Consider the following 15,877-nt stretch of genomic DNA (forward strand, 5'->3'; position numbering starts at 1 on the left):
TAAAATTAATATTCTCTGTAGTACATTTTGTATTTCATGAAAGAATTAAATGTACACTTTATAAAAAAAAGTTACAAACAATATTATAAGTTAACGTCAGTGAAAAGATTAAAATAATGAAATTAACATTTAAAAGGGAAAAAATATAGGAACATCACATTCAAGGCAACTTGCAAAAGGCAAGTTCTTAAAAAAAAAAAGTCTGTGCAATTACCCTTCACAGTTTTTGTATTGCTTAACAGCACGGGCAAGTTATATTCAAAAGTTAACAATCCTTTTTTTAACAAAGAACTGTTTTAGCTCAGTCACATATGCAGTCATTCTGCATCTTGTATCAATGTGTAGTCATCTTGCTTTTTTTTTGATATACATGTATAAAAGGAAATGACAGAACAGCTGGCCTGGGTGTATATATGCCTGTTGTGATTAAGGGCATATACAGATTTATTATGTTAATAATGATATTTAAGCAAATCAGATGGACACGAACTGCACTTAATGAATGTTTGGCTTCACTCACAATGCAGGTGGCAGAAATGTTTCTGTAACCAAGAGTTTGCAAGTAAAATCTGCTGAGCACCAAAACTGGCAGCAACAAAGGCTTTTGCAGTATTATGCATATTCTCTTCATACTCAGATGGACTGTAATTTTCTGAAGTATCATAAACTTGTTGTCCTGTGAGGCATCATGCTGAAAAAGGTAAAACAAGAGTCAGAATTCTTTTAGCAGAAATACTAATACGTATAGACTTGTAAAACATGAGAAAAGAAAAAAGATAACTAGATTTTGGGGCCAAAAATTTTAATATAAAAGAAAATAATAAACATAAGGCATCCGTGTACATGGCCGTGTGTACCCTTTATTGGTGCAGAATAAAAAATTTATCACATATAGTAAATTTAAAATAACTAGCTTTAATTATCAGTTGATATTACTTTGTGCATAAAACAATCTTAAAATATCTGCATAAGTGAATAGCATTCATTTATTTTAACGAAATGTAGTCAGGGTATATGTGTTTTATAGTTTCAGTTGTCTAGGTTGTGTATTTTTGTGTTGTATACTTTACTTAAAACCTCAATTTTCTATTATATTCTATATGTTCCTCGATTGCCAGATGTTTACTTATTGCTCCCTACTTGCATTTTTGTGCTTATATCAGTTTCTTCCTATTTTTTGTAAACTGTTATTTTAAAAGTTTTGTTAAATAGTTTACATAGTACAGATGATACCAATTTATTCAATTTTAAAACTGACAAATAACGATGTTGTGTGATGTACTTGACTTTTTTTTTTTTTTTAACCAAGAGAATTCTTCTCTCTTATGATTTAGTTTAGAATAGTTATGATTAAAAGATTTTTATTTTTGTTGTTGTTATGGGATTCTTATTTTTGTAACATTCTAATAAATTGGTACCTGGATATTTTATAAGTAATCATATTGATTTAACTGCAGTTCCATAAGCTAACTATGTCAGCTCGTTGACTCCATTATCATTTGCAAGATTGTATATATTTTTTAATTCTTCACTTTTTATTTAACATGTTTACATATGTATTTGTGATATCAAAAATAGTTATAAATTTTCAAATTTTCATGGCGCTATTTAGATTTTCTTGCCTTTTGGCTCTCAGGACTACCCAAAATGTAGCTGCTAAAATCTTAACTAGGAAAAGAAAATCTGAGCACATTTCTCCAGTTTTGATGTCACTACACTGGTTACCTGTGCCATTTAGAATTGACTTTAAAATACTGCTTATAGTTTACAAAGCCTTAAATAATCTCGCTCCATCTTATATTTCGGAATGTCTTACACCTTACACTCCAAATCGTAACCTTAGATCTTCAAATGAGTGTCTACTTAGAATACCAAAAGCTAAACTTAAAAGTGGTGAGGCAGCCTTCAGCTGTTATGTACCTAAAATCTGGAATAGCTTGCCAATAGGAATTTGCCAGGCTAATACAGTGGAGCACTTTAAAAAAACGGCTAAAAACACATTACTTTAACATGGCTTTCTCATAACTTAATTTTAGTTTAATCCTGATGCTCTGCATATTCAATTAATTATCATGATTATTCATGGTGGCTCCAAAATCCATACTAACCCCTACTTTGTCTTCTATTCTTTTTCCGGTTTTCTGGGGTGGCAACCTGCGCCACCACCAACACCACCTAATCAAAGCACTGTGATGTCCTTACATTGATGGATTAAAGGCCAGATGTCCACATGACTGTCATCATCAAGTTCTTTCATGAGAACCCTGAATACCATGAGGATTGATTGAGTTCATTTATGTTAGGTAGAATGCCGAGATGGGGCTGGGTGGTCTCGTGGCCTGGAACCCCTGCAGATTTTATTTTTTTCTCCACCAGTTTTTTTTTTTTTTTTTTGTTGTTTTGTTCTGTCCTCCCTGGCCATCGGACCTTACTTTATTTTTCCTATGTTAATTAGTGTTCCCTTATTCTAATTTTTATTTATTTTGTCTTTTTCCTCTTTCATCATCATGTAAAGTTTGCACTTTGAGTTGCATAATTTGTATGAAAATGTGCTATATAAATAAATGTTGTTGTTATTTTGCTATACAAAATAGGAGACTGGACAGAAGTAATTTATTATAGAAGACAAAAAAAGTTCTGCAGAAAATGTGGAGGAGTAGAACATATCTAAAGTGCACAAAGATCAAAATGTATGAATAATAGTAATGAGGGACATAGTAAAATAGAAACACTTCTTATAAAACCATGCAGTTTTGGTCTGGTATTTGTAATGATGAATGGTATCTGATATATTTAGATAGAATAAACATAGAAAAAGTCAGTATGCATGCAACAACCCTGCAGGATTATCCTTGGTGTGATCATTACTTGAAAAATCAAACTGATTTCTTTCGGATTGTATGTTGCGATTTTATACCACCAGTGAAAAGACATTTAAAAGGTAGGAGAGACTCCTTGCCATTTCCCGATGACTGTCTCTATGAAAGGTATACAGTAGGTTTGCAAAAAAACAACCTTACACCATATGCAATTAGTTAAAAACATACATTGCCAGGTCAGCTAGTCACAATAAATTCCTGGCCATTGTTGCCAGTTTGTGCTTCTTTGCTTCTGGCATGTTTCTGAACAGTGTTGGCAATGCAAAGAACCTTGGTTTGCAGAGTATTCCTTTATGCTAAAGTTTTTCTTTAATATTTTTGTGGTGCTTTTCCTGGACATTATAACATTCATTCAACTAGGAAGATTTTTTGAAGTGGTTGCCACTTCTACTTGCAATCTCATTCTTTCGGTCAACAGGTCATGACCATAGGTGAAAAGGGTGATATAGAATGACTAGCAAACCAACAGTTTTGTGTTTAGACTCCACTCCCATTTCATCATCACAGACTGGTTCAGTGCCTGCAGAACAGTTACTGCTGCTCCAGTTCGCATATCAGTCTCATGATTAACCAAAGTTTTATCAGTGGTACTACATAATGTTCTATAGGCTTCCAAAACATTATAGATGCAAGTGTAAAAACAGAATTACATCACTGAATGTACAAGTAAGTAATTATAATATAAGATTGCTGTGTATGCCCAGTTGTATTGTACATTCTAATTCTGGAGCAAGCTCCACAGCAGGATTGAGATTTGAAGTAAGAGATGTCTACTAGTGCAAGAAGATGCAGTTTTCTTTTTGGTTTCCAAAAGCTCAGCAAATTTTTGAATATATATGTATACTGTAGTAGTTCTGAAGTATGATCTTGTATTTTCAGCTGCATTTCACACCACTCATATTTCTACCAAATACATAACGTTGACATTGCTTTAAGTAAAACATTCACAACCTTGAATTTTTACAATCAAACTGAATAACTGAAAAGAAACCTTTTAACTTGAATAATGCTATAAACAATTACTGTAATTATTTAATTACTCAGAAACTATAACAGTCTGTTATAGACTGTCAGAAAATCTTACTTTCTTAAAAGTCGATGCATTTCCTTTTTTGAGTTATTGATTTATACTTTTCGTACAACTTAAACATTAGTCCTTATTCATCTGCTGAAAAGACTGCCACTCTAACATTTTCTTACATATTGTATCAACAAATTAAAAAATAAATCTTCAAACAAGACAATCTGAACGTGTATTTTTTCAAACTATTTATTATACACTATACATCCCATCTTCACGCCAAATGAGTGTATACATAACTGGGGACTGCCAAAGTCTGTCTTGAGTTAACAAAAAACACTTTTGTTTGTGGAACCAACAGAGCCTCAATTGTAACAATAGGATAATTCATTTCAGACTTATTCAGATTAAGTTTCGGTTTTGTAAAGGTACTTAATGGAATACCCTTAGTACTGGGTACATGTCATAACTTCAGATTCTTGGGGAATAGAATACAGACATTCTTTGGTGATGGATGCAATTAATCAACTTTAGTCATCTGAGAACCTTGCCACATTCTTTAGTGCCAATTCCTCATGCTTTTGAATCTCAGGATAGCATTGTTGCAGAATATATATATTTGGACAATGCAGATTTAAATTCTTTTTCTTTTTGGGTAAACATGCTACCATGAACTGTGCTTCAAATCAACTACACAGTGTAATAAAAGCACTTTGTGGGATAAAATGTCTTCCTTTAAAGCACACTGCTTGTCTTTTCTATTATGTACCATTGTTCCTCAGTGATGATAGAACTTTAAATAAATATATTCATAACAAAGGCAGTATTTCTATAATATGTGATTTTGGTAAAGATACCTCACTTCCAAGTTGAACCTAACCACTTAGGCATTGACAGTGAATTTGGTTAATATTTTAGAAAGAGGATGAGACCTTGTCTGCCTCGCATAGTCCATTGCAAGGTTATTACATTTAACGAAAACTAAAATCAAAACTGACTTTTTACATGCTCTCATAAATGCTAACAACTAATAGAAATTACAACACTCACTGGTTTTCTCCTAAACCTTTTAAATATTATTATGGCCATAATATTGGTAAACACTGTTCAAAACAAATCACTCTGTGGCTTTCAGGATAGGGAGAGAAGTTTTCCTAAGGTTTTAAAAAAAAAAAAAGTTCATTAAAGTGTGTATGTATACTTGTGCTTACTATAACCTGTTATTTAATATGCAAAGTATATTAAGTACTTTATTAGAGGTTTTTAATATTGAAATTTTTATAAAAATATTGCAAAAAATTTGTCTGTTACTTAGGGATGAATTAGATACAGTATTTTTTATCAGGAACAGTTTAAGATTTTGTAGTCATATTACTTATTCAGTGATCTGGTTGTTTAAATCATTGCTTACTAATGAGCATACAGGTGTTATATATAGGACATAGTTGAAGTAGCTGATTTATGTCATATGTATTGGTGTCTGCTCTGCGCTGTTAACTGTAGGTTCAATAATAGAATGCAAATAAGGAAGCAGAAAAAATAAACAATTAAAAAGAAGATTACAAAATAAACTTTAAAAAAAAAAAAAAAAAACAAATCTTTCAAAATTTCCTACAAATGCAAATCTCACAGTGCAACACTTTAGAATATCAAGTAATAGCAGAAAAAGTCTAGCTAATTTAACAATGAGATTGCAAGACTGGTTGGAATAAAAATGTGCAGCCAAATCAGTCCCTTAGGACTGAATTTGAAAATCATCGCTTTAAAATTTATCACTCCTTCCTTAACTTTAACATAATTACCAAGGATTCAAAATTAAGCCTCACTCAGAACTAAATGTTCTCCTTTGAATAAAGGAAATAATCACCTAAAAGATGATTATTTAGAAACCAGTTATGGCACACTGCACAATAACGTGCAGTGAATACACCTGACTTGAGCATTCATAGTTTTCATTCTCTTTCTCTGTACGTTTAGCACTCATTTGCTCAGAGGTTGATGCGCTTGCTGCTTCCTAAGCAGCTCTTCTTTTCTCCACCCTAGCGGCCCGCTTCTTCTCTTCTTTCGTCTGCAATTTTTTGCATTAAAACTGATTAGGTCAGTATTGCTGTTGTAATTACTTAGTCTGTTTTCCTTAATTTTTCACTTAATCAGGCACTTAAGTCTTCATTCTGCGTTAAGAATGATTTAAGAAGAGGTAGGGGAAGGGACGGCAAAGGTGGTAGGGAATGAGAACAGCATCCGTACGCATGCGCCGCACAGCCCTGCTGGCCGCTGCCGAGATTTGATTCTACAATAAAATAAAATAAAAAAAAGAGGAATAACCTTGGAGGTCAATCATCACCCCTGTAGACTATGGCCGGCAGCTTATCCCGGCCAATACCCCTAAGCCGCCAGAGGGAGCCCTTCCTGCGACATGGAGATGCCCCGAATTCCAGCAGGGCATAATGGACTATGGAGTTTTAATACACAGCCCTGCTGGATAACGTCGGGGCTGCCAGGGGACACTGCAGGAAGGAAAAGAGATATTTATTTTCCGTACAGCCCAAAAGTACGCCCCAGTCACATGGACAGAAGAAATGACGTAGTTCCGGGTTGAAGAAAAGGAGTTTTTTAACCTGACCCGGAAGTGCTGGATAATCAAATGGACTGAGGGATCAGAAGCACTTCTGGGTCATGAACTATAAAGGACTGTGGGAGATCCTAGACGGGCGAGCTGAATCGGTGGCAGGGTGACAACGCATCTGGGAGTGGAAGTGCTTTGTGCATTTTATTATTGTTCGAAAATAAATTGGACTTTTATCTGGTGTCTGGCGTCTGGTCTGAGGGTTCAAGGGGACGATAGCGCCCCCTATCTGTCACACCCCGTAAGCAGACAGTAGGCATCACGTAGTATAAGTGTACCAAAATTCAGGTCAATAGGTCAAACAGTTTGCAAGCTACAGGGGATTTAAAATCCTGGACAGACAAACAAACAGCCACGGTAGCATATTATATAAGAAGATTTAGGCCTTCTTATTTTCTGCACACTTTATTTTGTTGTAGATTTAATTTTAAATGAATAAATGTGCCATGTTTGCCCAGTAGTCTACATTCCAATGACAAAATGAATACACGTTTTCAAAAATTAAAAATTTATTAAAAACTGAAAAATGTAATAAAATTCTAATAACCTGTTTGATAATGTTACTAGAAAATTTTACGCCCCAACTTTTAAACCAGCTAATAAAGTCTATGAACAAATCTAAATTTTACACCATATGTACATTTTCTTACTCGCAAATTGTGTCAGTTGTTTTTATTATTAAGGAAAAATGCAAAATACAGATTATAGAAAATTCATGTCTAATTATGGACTGCCAGATATATCCATTATAAAAAAGAAAAAGTTTACTGACTTTAGCTAAGAATAGTAGCATTATGGTTTGCCATTCTAGTTTTGGTTTTTAAAATATTTAGTTTGGAATGGAACTGATCTGAGATTTACTTCTGAGAGTAGTTCCAATTTATGGAACAACTGTCAAATGTACCACACACCACTTAACCTTAACTCCTCCCTCTCAAGAGAGTTTTCCTCCAAAATTTGCATTTGAAGAAAAATCCTTTCAGATTAGATAAATTATGTTACAGCAATATTCTAGAACTAAAATTAAAAGAAGGCTTCATACATCATGTAATGTGTGAAATCATGGAATTAACAGTGTAATATATACATACCATAGTCTTTTTTTTAGGTTAGCAAATTTGTGATTGAGGTCAATGTTTTTCACTTGCTTTGGGATATCCGGAACAAACCAAGCAGCAATAAATTTGATTACTACTGCTACATGCTGCAAGAGATGAAGAAGTTACATTTAAACTTTAAAACCAATGAAACTTTAATTTATACTACTAGAATTAATTATCAAAATCTGTTCCTTTTGTTTCTAAAATGACAATGAAATACAAACTGAACACATTTAAAGAAAACAATTATTTGTTTTTTTTATTCTAAATAAAATTTCCCTTTGTTAAACACAGTTAAACTGCAGTTTTTGTAAAGCAGGAAGTATCTTACACTACACTTGTGATTTGATAAAAATAAATGTTTGTGCATGAGTGTGTTCCATGATGGACTGGATCCCCATCCAGGACTGACAATTGCATTGCATTCAGTGCTGCTGGGAAAGGCTTCAACCAGTTTTCAGTGTCTAGATTTAGATTAAGGCGAATTTGTATGCATTGTCAACATTGAACTTGAATAAATGAAAAATATCAAATCTTTTTGTGTACATAAATACTTACAAAAATGACAACATATTGACATTACCTCAAACAAAAGTACAAAAGCAAAACGTGCAGCAAAGACTTCCCAAAACTGAGCAGTCAAAGTAAAGTCTTCTTCACTTCTGTAATCCCTATATCTGAAAAAATTAAAAGAACAAAGTTCCAGCTGTGACAAAAGAAAGGAACAGTTTCAATTCAAGCAAAGATATCTGTGTATTTGGTCATTTTCTTCTCTGTTTAAATTTGAACATGTAGTGTTTACTAATAGTGTTTACCAACTATATAAAAAATACATCCTTCGAAAATAGAACATTAATAATAACCAATACTTATTGCAACAACAGCAACATTCTGAAAAACACTTAAAACTTCAGTAATATTTTTAATGCAGAAATGTTTTATCGCCATTAAGAAGCCAGGCATTACAGGTTCTGGAAGACTTTTGATATTGTGCAATTATTTGTGTTTTTTTTTGTTTTAATTCTGCCACACACCTTTACATTAATAACTTGAAGTCTTATTCAGCCATGTTCTTCTAATTTCAGAGTTATGTCTACTGTTTAAAGAAAGTTGCTTAGTAATACCTTCTGTCTGTTTAAAGTGCAACAAATGAGATAGCCGGCATAGTGCAGGGTCTGATGATGTCTGTCCATTCATAGCTAATTCTTTCTAAACAACTGTGTTATTATTGACTATTCTTATTGGTGATATGCCACCAAATACTACTTGTTTGCTTACTAGAAAAGTTTTGCCATTTTTTTACTAATGTTTGGGGCATCCCACAAGTGTAGAAATATAATCGCATAGAGACAATCTGTCTGTATTAGAAGTTCACTATATATACATACATAAATAAATTTATATATATATATATATATATATATATATATATATATATATATATATATATATATATATATATATATATATATATATATATATATACACACACACACACACACATTATATACAGTGGTGTGAAAAACTATTTGCCCCCTTCCTGATTTCTTATTCTTTTGCATGTTTGTCACACAAAATGTTTCTAATCATCAAACACATTTAACCATTAGTCAAATATAACACAAGTAAACACAAAATGCAGTTTTTAAATGATGGTTTTATTATTTAGGAGAAAAAATCCAAAACCTACATGGCCCTGTGTGAAAAGTAATTGCCCCGAACCTAATAACTGGTTGGGCCACCCTTAGCAGCAATAACTGCAATCAAGCGTTGCGATAACTTGCAAGGAGTCTTTTACAGCACTCTGGAGGAATTTTGGCCCACTCATCTTTACAGAATTGTTGTAATTCAGCTTTATTTGAGGGTTTTTTTAGCATGAACCGCCTTTTTAAGGTCATGCCATAGCATCTCAATTGGATTCAGTTCAGGACTTTGACTAGGCCACTCCAAAGTCTTCATTTTGTTTTTCTTCAGCCATTCAGAGGCGGATTTGCTGGTGTGTTTTGGGTCATTGTCCTGTTGCAGCACCCAAGATCGCTTCAGCTTGAGTTGACGAACAGATGGCCAGACATTCTCCTTCAGGATTTTTTGGTAGACAGTAGAATTCATGGTTCCATCTATCACAGCAAGCCTTCCAGGTCCTGAAGCAGCAAACAACCCCAGACCATCACACTACCAACACCATATTTTACTGTTGGTATGATGTTCTTTTCCTGAAATGCTGTGTTCCTTTTACGCCAGATGTAACGGGACATTTGCCTTCCAAAAAGTTCAACTTTTGTCTCATCAGTCCACAAGGTATTTTCCCAAAAGTCTTGGCAATCATTGAGATGTTTCTTAGCAAAATTGAGACGAGCCCTAATGTTCTTTTTGCTTAACAGTGGTTTGCGTCTTGGAAATCTGCCATGCAGGCCGTTTTTGCCCAGTCTCTTTCTTATGGTGGAGTCGTGAACACTGACCTTGATTGAGGCAAGTAAGGCCTGCAGTTCTTTAGACGTTGTCCTGGGGTCTTTTGTGACCTCTCGGATGAGTCGTCTATGCGCTCTTGGGGTAATTTTGGTCGGCCGGCCACTTCTGGGAAGGTTCACCACTGTTCCATGTTTTTGCCATTTGTGGATAATGGCTCTCACTGTGGTTCGCTGGAGTCCTAAAGCTTTAGAAATGGCTTTATAACCTTTACCAGACTGATAGATCTCAATTACTTCTGTTCTCATTTGTTCCTGAATTTCTTTGGATCTTGGCATGATGTCTAGCTTTTGAGGTGCTTTTGGTTTACTTCTCTGTGTCAGGCAGCTCCTATTTAAGTGTTTTCTTGATTGAAACAGGTGTGGCAGTAATCAGGCCTGGGGCGTGGCTACGGAAATTGAACTCAGGTGTGATACACCACAGTTAGGTTATTTTTTAACAAGGGGGCAATTCCTTTTTCACACAGTTATTGCTGCTAAGGGTGGCCCAACCAGTTATTAGGTTCGGGGGCAATTACTTTTTCACACAGGGCCATGTAGGTTTTGGATTTTTTTTTCTCCCTAAATAATAAAAACCATCATTTAAAAACTGCATTTTGTGTTTACTTGTGTTATATTTGACTAATGGTTAAATGTGTTTGATGATCAGAAACATTTTGTGTGACAAACATGCAAAAGAATAAGAAATCAGGAAGGGGGCAAATAGTTTTTCACACCACTGTATGTGTGTGTGTGTATATAGTTGTGCTTGAAAGTTTGTGAACATCATCAGATTTTCACTCATACTATATATATAAATATTTGAATTTGCATACAACAAGCGATTCTGTTTGTGGCGCGAGTGCAGAAAGGGCTTCTTTCTCATCACCCTGCCATACAGATGTTCTTTGTGCAAATTGTGCTGAATTGGAGAACGATGTACAGATACACCATAAGCAGCAAGAAGTTCTTGCAGGTCTTTGGAGGTGTCTGTAACCATTCTCACAATCTTGCGCTCCTGTATTTTTCTTGGCCTGCCAGACCTGGGTTTAACAGTGACTGTGCCTATGGCCTTCCATTTCCTGATTACATTCCTTACTGTTGAAAATGACAGTTTAAAACTCTGTGATAGCTTTTTGTAGCCTTTCCCTAAACCATAATACTGAACAATCTTTGTTTTCAGATCTTTAGAGAGTTGCTTTGGGGATCCCATGCTGTCACTCTTCAGATGACAGTCAAAGGGAAGCACAACTTGCAACTGACCACCTTAAATACCTTTTCTCATGAATTGACACACCTGTCTATGAAGTTCAAAGATTAACGAGCTAATCCAACCAATTTGTTTGGAGTGTTTTATTTGTGTACTGGGAACTGTGTTGTGCCTGTGGGGGTCACAGGGAAGACGTGCCCTACAGGTGAAGAACATAAAAACTTATTTTGTTTTATTCATGCACTGGGTGTGAGTTTGTGTCAGGTCAGGCACCAATATAGTACCTTTTACTATATATATATATATCTATTATAAAAATCTTGGAAGGAGACGATACGTGATCTTCTTGGAAGAAAATCTGACATCCCGCGATACAAGGCAGTGAGACAAAAGGACAGCTGCTATACAGCCTTTAAAATAATATCCATCCATCCATTATCCAACCCGCTATATCCTAACTACAGCGTCATTGGGGTCTGCTGGAGCCAATCCCAGCCAACACAGGGCGCAAGGCAGGGAACAAATCCGAGGCAGGGCGCCAGCCCACCCGCAGGACACACACACACACACACACACACACCAAGCACACACTAGGGACAATTTAGAATCGCCAATGCACCTAACCTGCATGTCTTTGGGAGGAAACCGGAATACCCGGAGGAAACCCACGCAGACACGGGGAGAACACGCAAACTCCACGCAGGGAGGACCCAGGAAGTGAATCCGGGTCTCCTTACTGTGAGGAAGCAGCGCTACCATTGCGCCACCGTGCCGCCATTTAAATAATATACATATGTATTATATCTATATGTATTAAATATGTACATATTACCTTCATTAACTTAACTATACATATTAACTTCATATATACATATTAACTATAATAATATACATATTAACTTCATAAAAGTTCTTCCCTTTGTTGTTTATATTTCAGACTAAAGCATCCTGTTTTCTCTGCCATCAAAGTTGTCACTATAATATATTTACACGGAGAAAACCAGTGCTTGAAGTGGGCTGGTACGCACCAATTACAATCACTTAAGAAGCCTTCAAGTCATAGTATCGGCAGTTATTTCTTCCAATACAACCACTACAGAAAACAACCACAGAATTTAAAAGTTCAATTCTTTGCACCGCCTAAATTTGCAGCCTCAAAACGACAGAGCAGCTTGTAATAATTTAAAGTACAACATGATTCAATGTTACAGGTATGTCTGACTATAGCTGGACCAAAAAAAATATGTATAGAAGCTTGAACTGACAAGTAATGAAACACATGAAAAGTGATGCTTGAGTGAATGAAATAAACAAATGAAAATCGTAAAAATACAATAATAGTAACAATAATAAAATAGTAAAAACTCCCACTTTTAAATATGCTTACTAATTACCCGTTTCAATTAAAAGGAACACAGTTTCCTTTAAAGCTGTGTTTTGCAGGACCATCAACAAAAGTCAAGGCTAGTAACTAGGAAATGCAAGAATTGATCAAAGACAGGAATATTTTAGTAATGTGCAAATGTATGTAGCATTTTCAAGAGTAAGGAGCTCCAGTGAACTAATAATATTAGCCCCTGGTGAAAAAGACTACAAATATTGTGTACAAAAAAGTACACAATAGTTGCACAGTAATTATGAAACATTCAATTAATCAACAGAGCTTTAATTGAGGTCCATTGTCTTTGTTATTGGGAGCTTTGCCTGAGAAATTTCCAATGTCCAGAAAAAAATAAAAAGCATTATATTTAATTCTTAAAATATTATTAAATAACAAAATTAAATTAAGGCCTACCTGCAGTAGGTGAGATTAACAAAATTGGAATTGTTCTGTAGATGTTTTGGGTCTAGATGTTCTAAGTTAACTGTAGACAAGCTGTTTTCAACATACCCAACCATGCAGCTGCAAAAGATATCAAATACAAACCTATCATATGTGTATACCTATATGGAAATGCCTTCCAAAAATTAGCCAATTAGGGCTTCATTCTAATATTAAGTATATAATTTAAGAAAAACACAATTAATAAAAAATGCTGCATTAAAAGCTTATGCAAAACAGAACTACAAATTATGATTTATAAATGAGAATTTCTGGTTAAAATAAAACAGAAAAAAATTGTATAAACTGAGATTATCGGGTCATTACTTAGGTTTAGGATTTTTATTTTTTAGTCAAAATTCTTCATATTGACAGAAAGATGGCTGCATTTTGGTTCACAAATGGCTGTGCTGGGTTTTTGTAATGTAAGAAAGAGTGACAAAATCTGTTTTAGATACTTGATTACCAAATACATAACAACACTAACATTAAGATGAAAACACCCCATTAAGAAAATTTTAAATTATAAAGTCAATAATTAAGAAACTTAAAATTTAAAAACATTGCTCTGGATAATTAATAAAAAAGGAAAAACATGGTGCAGTTTTAAAAATACCATTCTGATATTTGGTCTATAAAAAGAGCCTCTGGCTCCCTTTATTCCTGATCAGAACAAACCAGGTATACAGTAGAAGATGAATGGAAAGGATTTTTATAAGATATAGTGATTACTGTACATTGATAAACCCAATTAACCATAAAATGTAAATAAGCAAAAAGGACATTTACTTAATATCTGTGGCATTTGAATAAGCACAGGGTCCAAATCGATATTTATAGACCAATCGAGGTATAAAGTCAGACGTGATACCAATTACCAATCCATTGCAAATCACTGCCAAAACTCCAATTCCCTCCAGCACCTGTAACCAAATACCTATAATAAACATAACAATAGTAAATACATATAAACACCAGCAGTTGCAAATAAACAAATAGAGCAATATAACCACTAACAAATTAATATGCAAGTAAAACTCCTTGAAAGTGATGTATGCACAATATTTTGAGGTGCAAGAATAAACAAGAAAAATAATTTATTCTTTTCACTACAAATGACAATCTGTAGCTTGAACAAAAAGTTTAATCAAGAAACTTCAATATTGAGAATTTCACAGAAATCTATCTACTGTCAGGCTGCGGTGTATAAATACCTTAGTACATCAGGAATGCACTTTTGTAAGTGAACTGTGGCAGAAATCTGACAAGGTCTACACGTGAACACCTTGTTATCAATGAATGGACAAGTATTTGCGAGGTGCTCATCAAAAAAAAAATCTGCATGGCTGAAGTCGTATTTCCTCCAGCGAAGGGCTGTACCTGCTCTGTTTTAGTGTGGGGTACTCCTTCCTGAAATGATCTAGGACCATTTATTCTCTCTGAGGGCATGATGAATGAAAGGTAATAAAAAGCAATTCTGAGTGATGACTTTCTTCCTATGGTGGAGTATTTCTGTTCCGAGTGTAGTGGAATCCCCTATGGCAACATCATCCTCATCCACAGAACGTTATCTGCCAATGAATGGTCTGAAAAGTATCATGGTGATATGAAGTATGTATAGTAGCTACATCAAAAACCGCATCTTCATGTCATTATGTACACATTAAGAAATTATGGAGTGGCACTTGACACTACCTATCATCAAATCACCAAATGATGAAATTTCTCTTTCAAGAATGATTCTGCATTTCTGTATTTAGATTTCAGACACTTGCAGTGTTTATGCCACCTACATGATTACTTTTAAGTGGGAATTCATGTTGAAAGATTATATGTAAACTTCCATACCTATATTATTTGTTTTAAGTGGGACCAATCTCCTCTCCAAACGTGTCATTTTGATTGCATCGAGGCGAATCTCAAAAATATTGTTAATCAAAGCCAGGAAAGGTGCCAGTGGAAATGCTGCCACAAATATTGTGGTAAAACTGTACTGGATGACTGCAACACAAAATTTCTTAGTTTACTACTGCACTGAGTAACAAATCACAATTTAAAGCTGCAAATCAGTATTGATTAAGTATTTGAAAAATTAAAACAGCTAGATTTTAATATACAGTAGCCATGGATAGATGATTACATAGCCAACATGAAATCTAATTAACCTTTTTAATTATTAAAGTATTACTGTTCATAGATAATATATGAAAAATAAAAAATGCACCTCTTTAAAATTATCTTTTTTTATATTTATACTTATGGCACATGAAAACAAATAATCATTTGTTGATTCTGCTAAGCTTTACAATTATCATTTCCATTCATATCTAATCCAGCATAAAATGTGCAAAACAGTTATGGAACACAGACTTCGCATTTTTTCATCCTTGTTTTCTCTACTATCACCAAGATATCCTATTATGTATATGTAAATATTTCAAAATCCAAAAACATCCAAGATTTGAAATACTTCTCGTCCCAAGCATTCCAGATAAGAAATGCACAATCTGTAGTTGCGTTTGCTAGATTACTAGGTTTCTGGCTAATTTTTACTCAGTTAAAAGTACTCTACAAACGGTTATCAACAAAAATAAAGTGGTTTTAATTTTTTTAGCCTTCAGATCTTTGTCTTCTATTTTCTGTTATGTTATTTTGAGGAAAAGAGGTTAGGGCATAACTTGCAATATTAATGGAAGAATTAAGCATAGCATCTGTTTATATATTGTACTAGCCGTCCCCACGTGGCTCCATCCGCGTAGTAGTGGAACAAGACAG

The 15,877-nt window shown here is 34.3% G+C and overlaps 1 protein-coding gene across 1 annotated transcript in view; it reads right to left on the reverse strand.

The window, feature by feature from the left end:
• Window positions 1-354: 354 nt before the first annotated feature.
• The window catches only part of LOC120529551 (anoctamin-9), a 96,887-nt gene continuing 81,364 nt past the window's right edge, over window positions 355-15,877 (reverse strand). Inside the window, exons 19-24 of the mRNA XM_039753449.1 lie at window positions 14,951-15,103; window positions 13,892-14,039; window positions 13,076-13,183; window positions 8,210-8,303; window positions 7,618-7,730; window positions 355-691 (exon numbers count right to left, since the gene is read on the reverse strand). Coding sequence (XP_039609383.1) covers window positions 661-691; window positions 7,618-7,730; window positions 8,210-8,303; window positions 13,076-13,183; window positions 13,892-14,039; window positions 14,951-15,103 — 647 coding nt within the window. The 3' untranslated portion in view covers window positions 355-660. The remainder of the gene's footprint in view (window positions 692-7,617; window positions 7,731-8,209; window positions 8,304-13,075; window positions 13,184-13,891; window positions 14,040-14,950; window positions 15,104-15,877) is intronic.

This window comes from Polypterus senegalus, chromosome 1, assembly GCF_016835505.1.
Source record: "Polypterus senegalus isolate Bchr_013 chromosome 1, ASM1683550v1, whole genome shotgun sequence".
NCBI classification, from domain to species: domain Eukaryota; kingdom Metazoa; phylum Chordata; class Cladistia; order Polypteriformes; family Polypteridae; genus Polypterus; species Polypterus senegalus.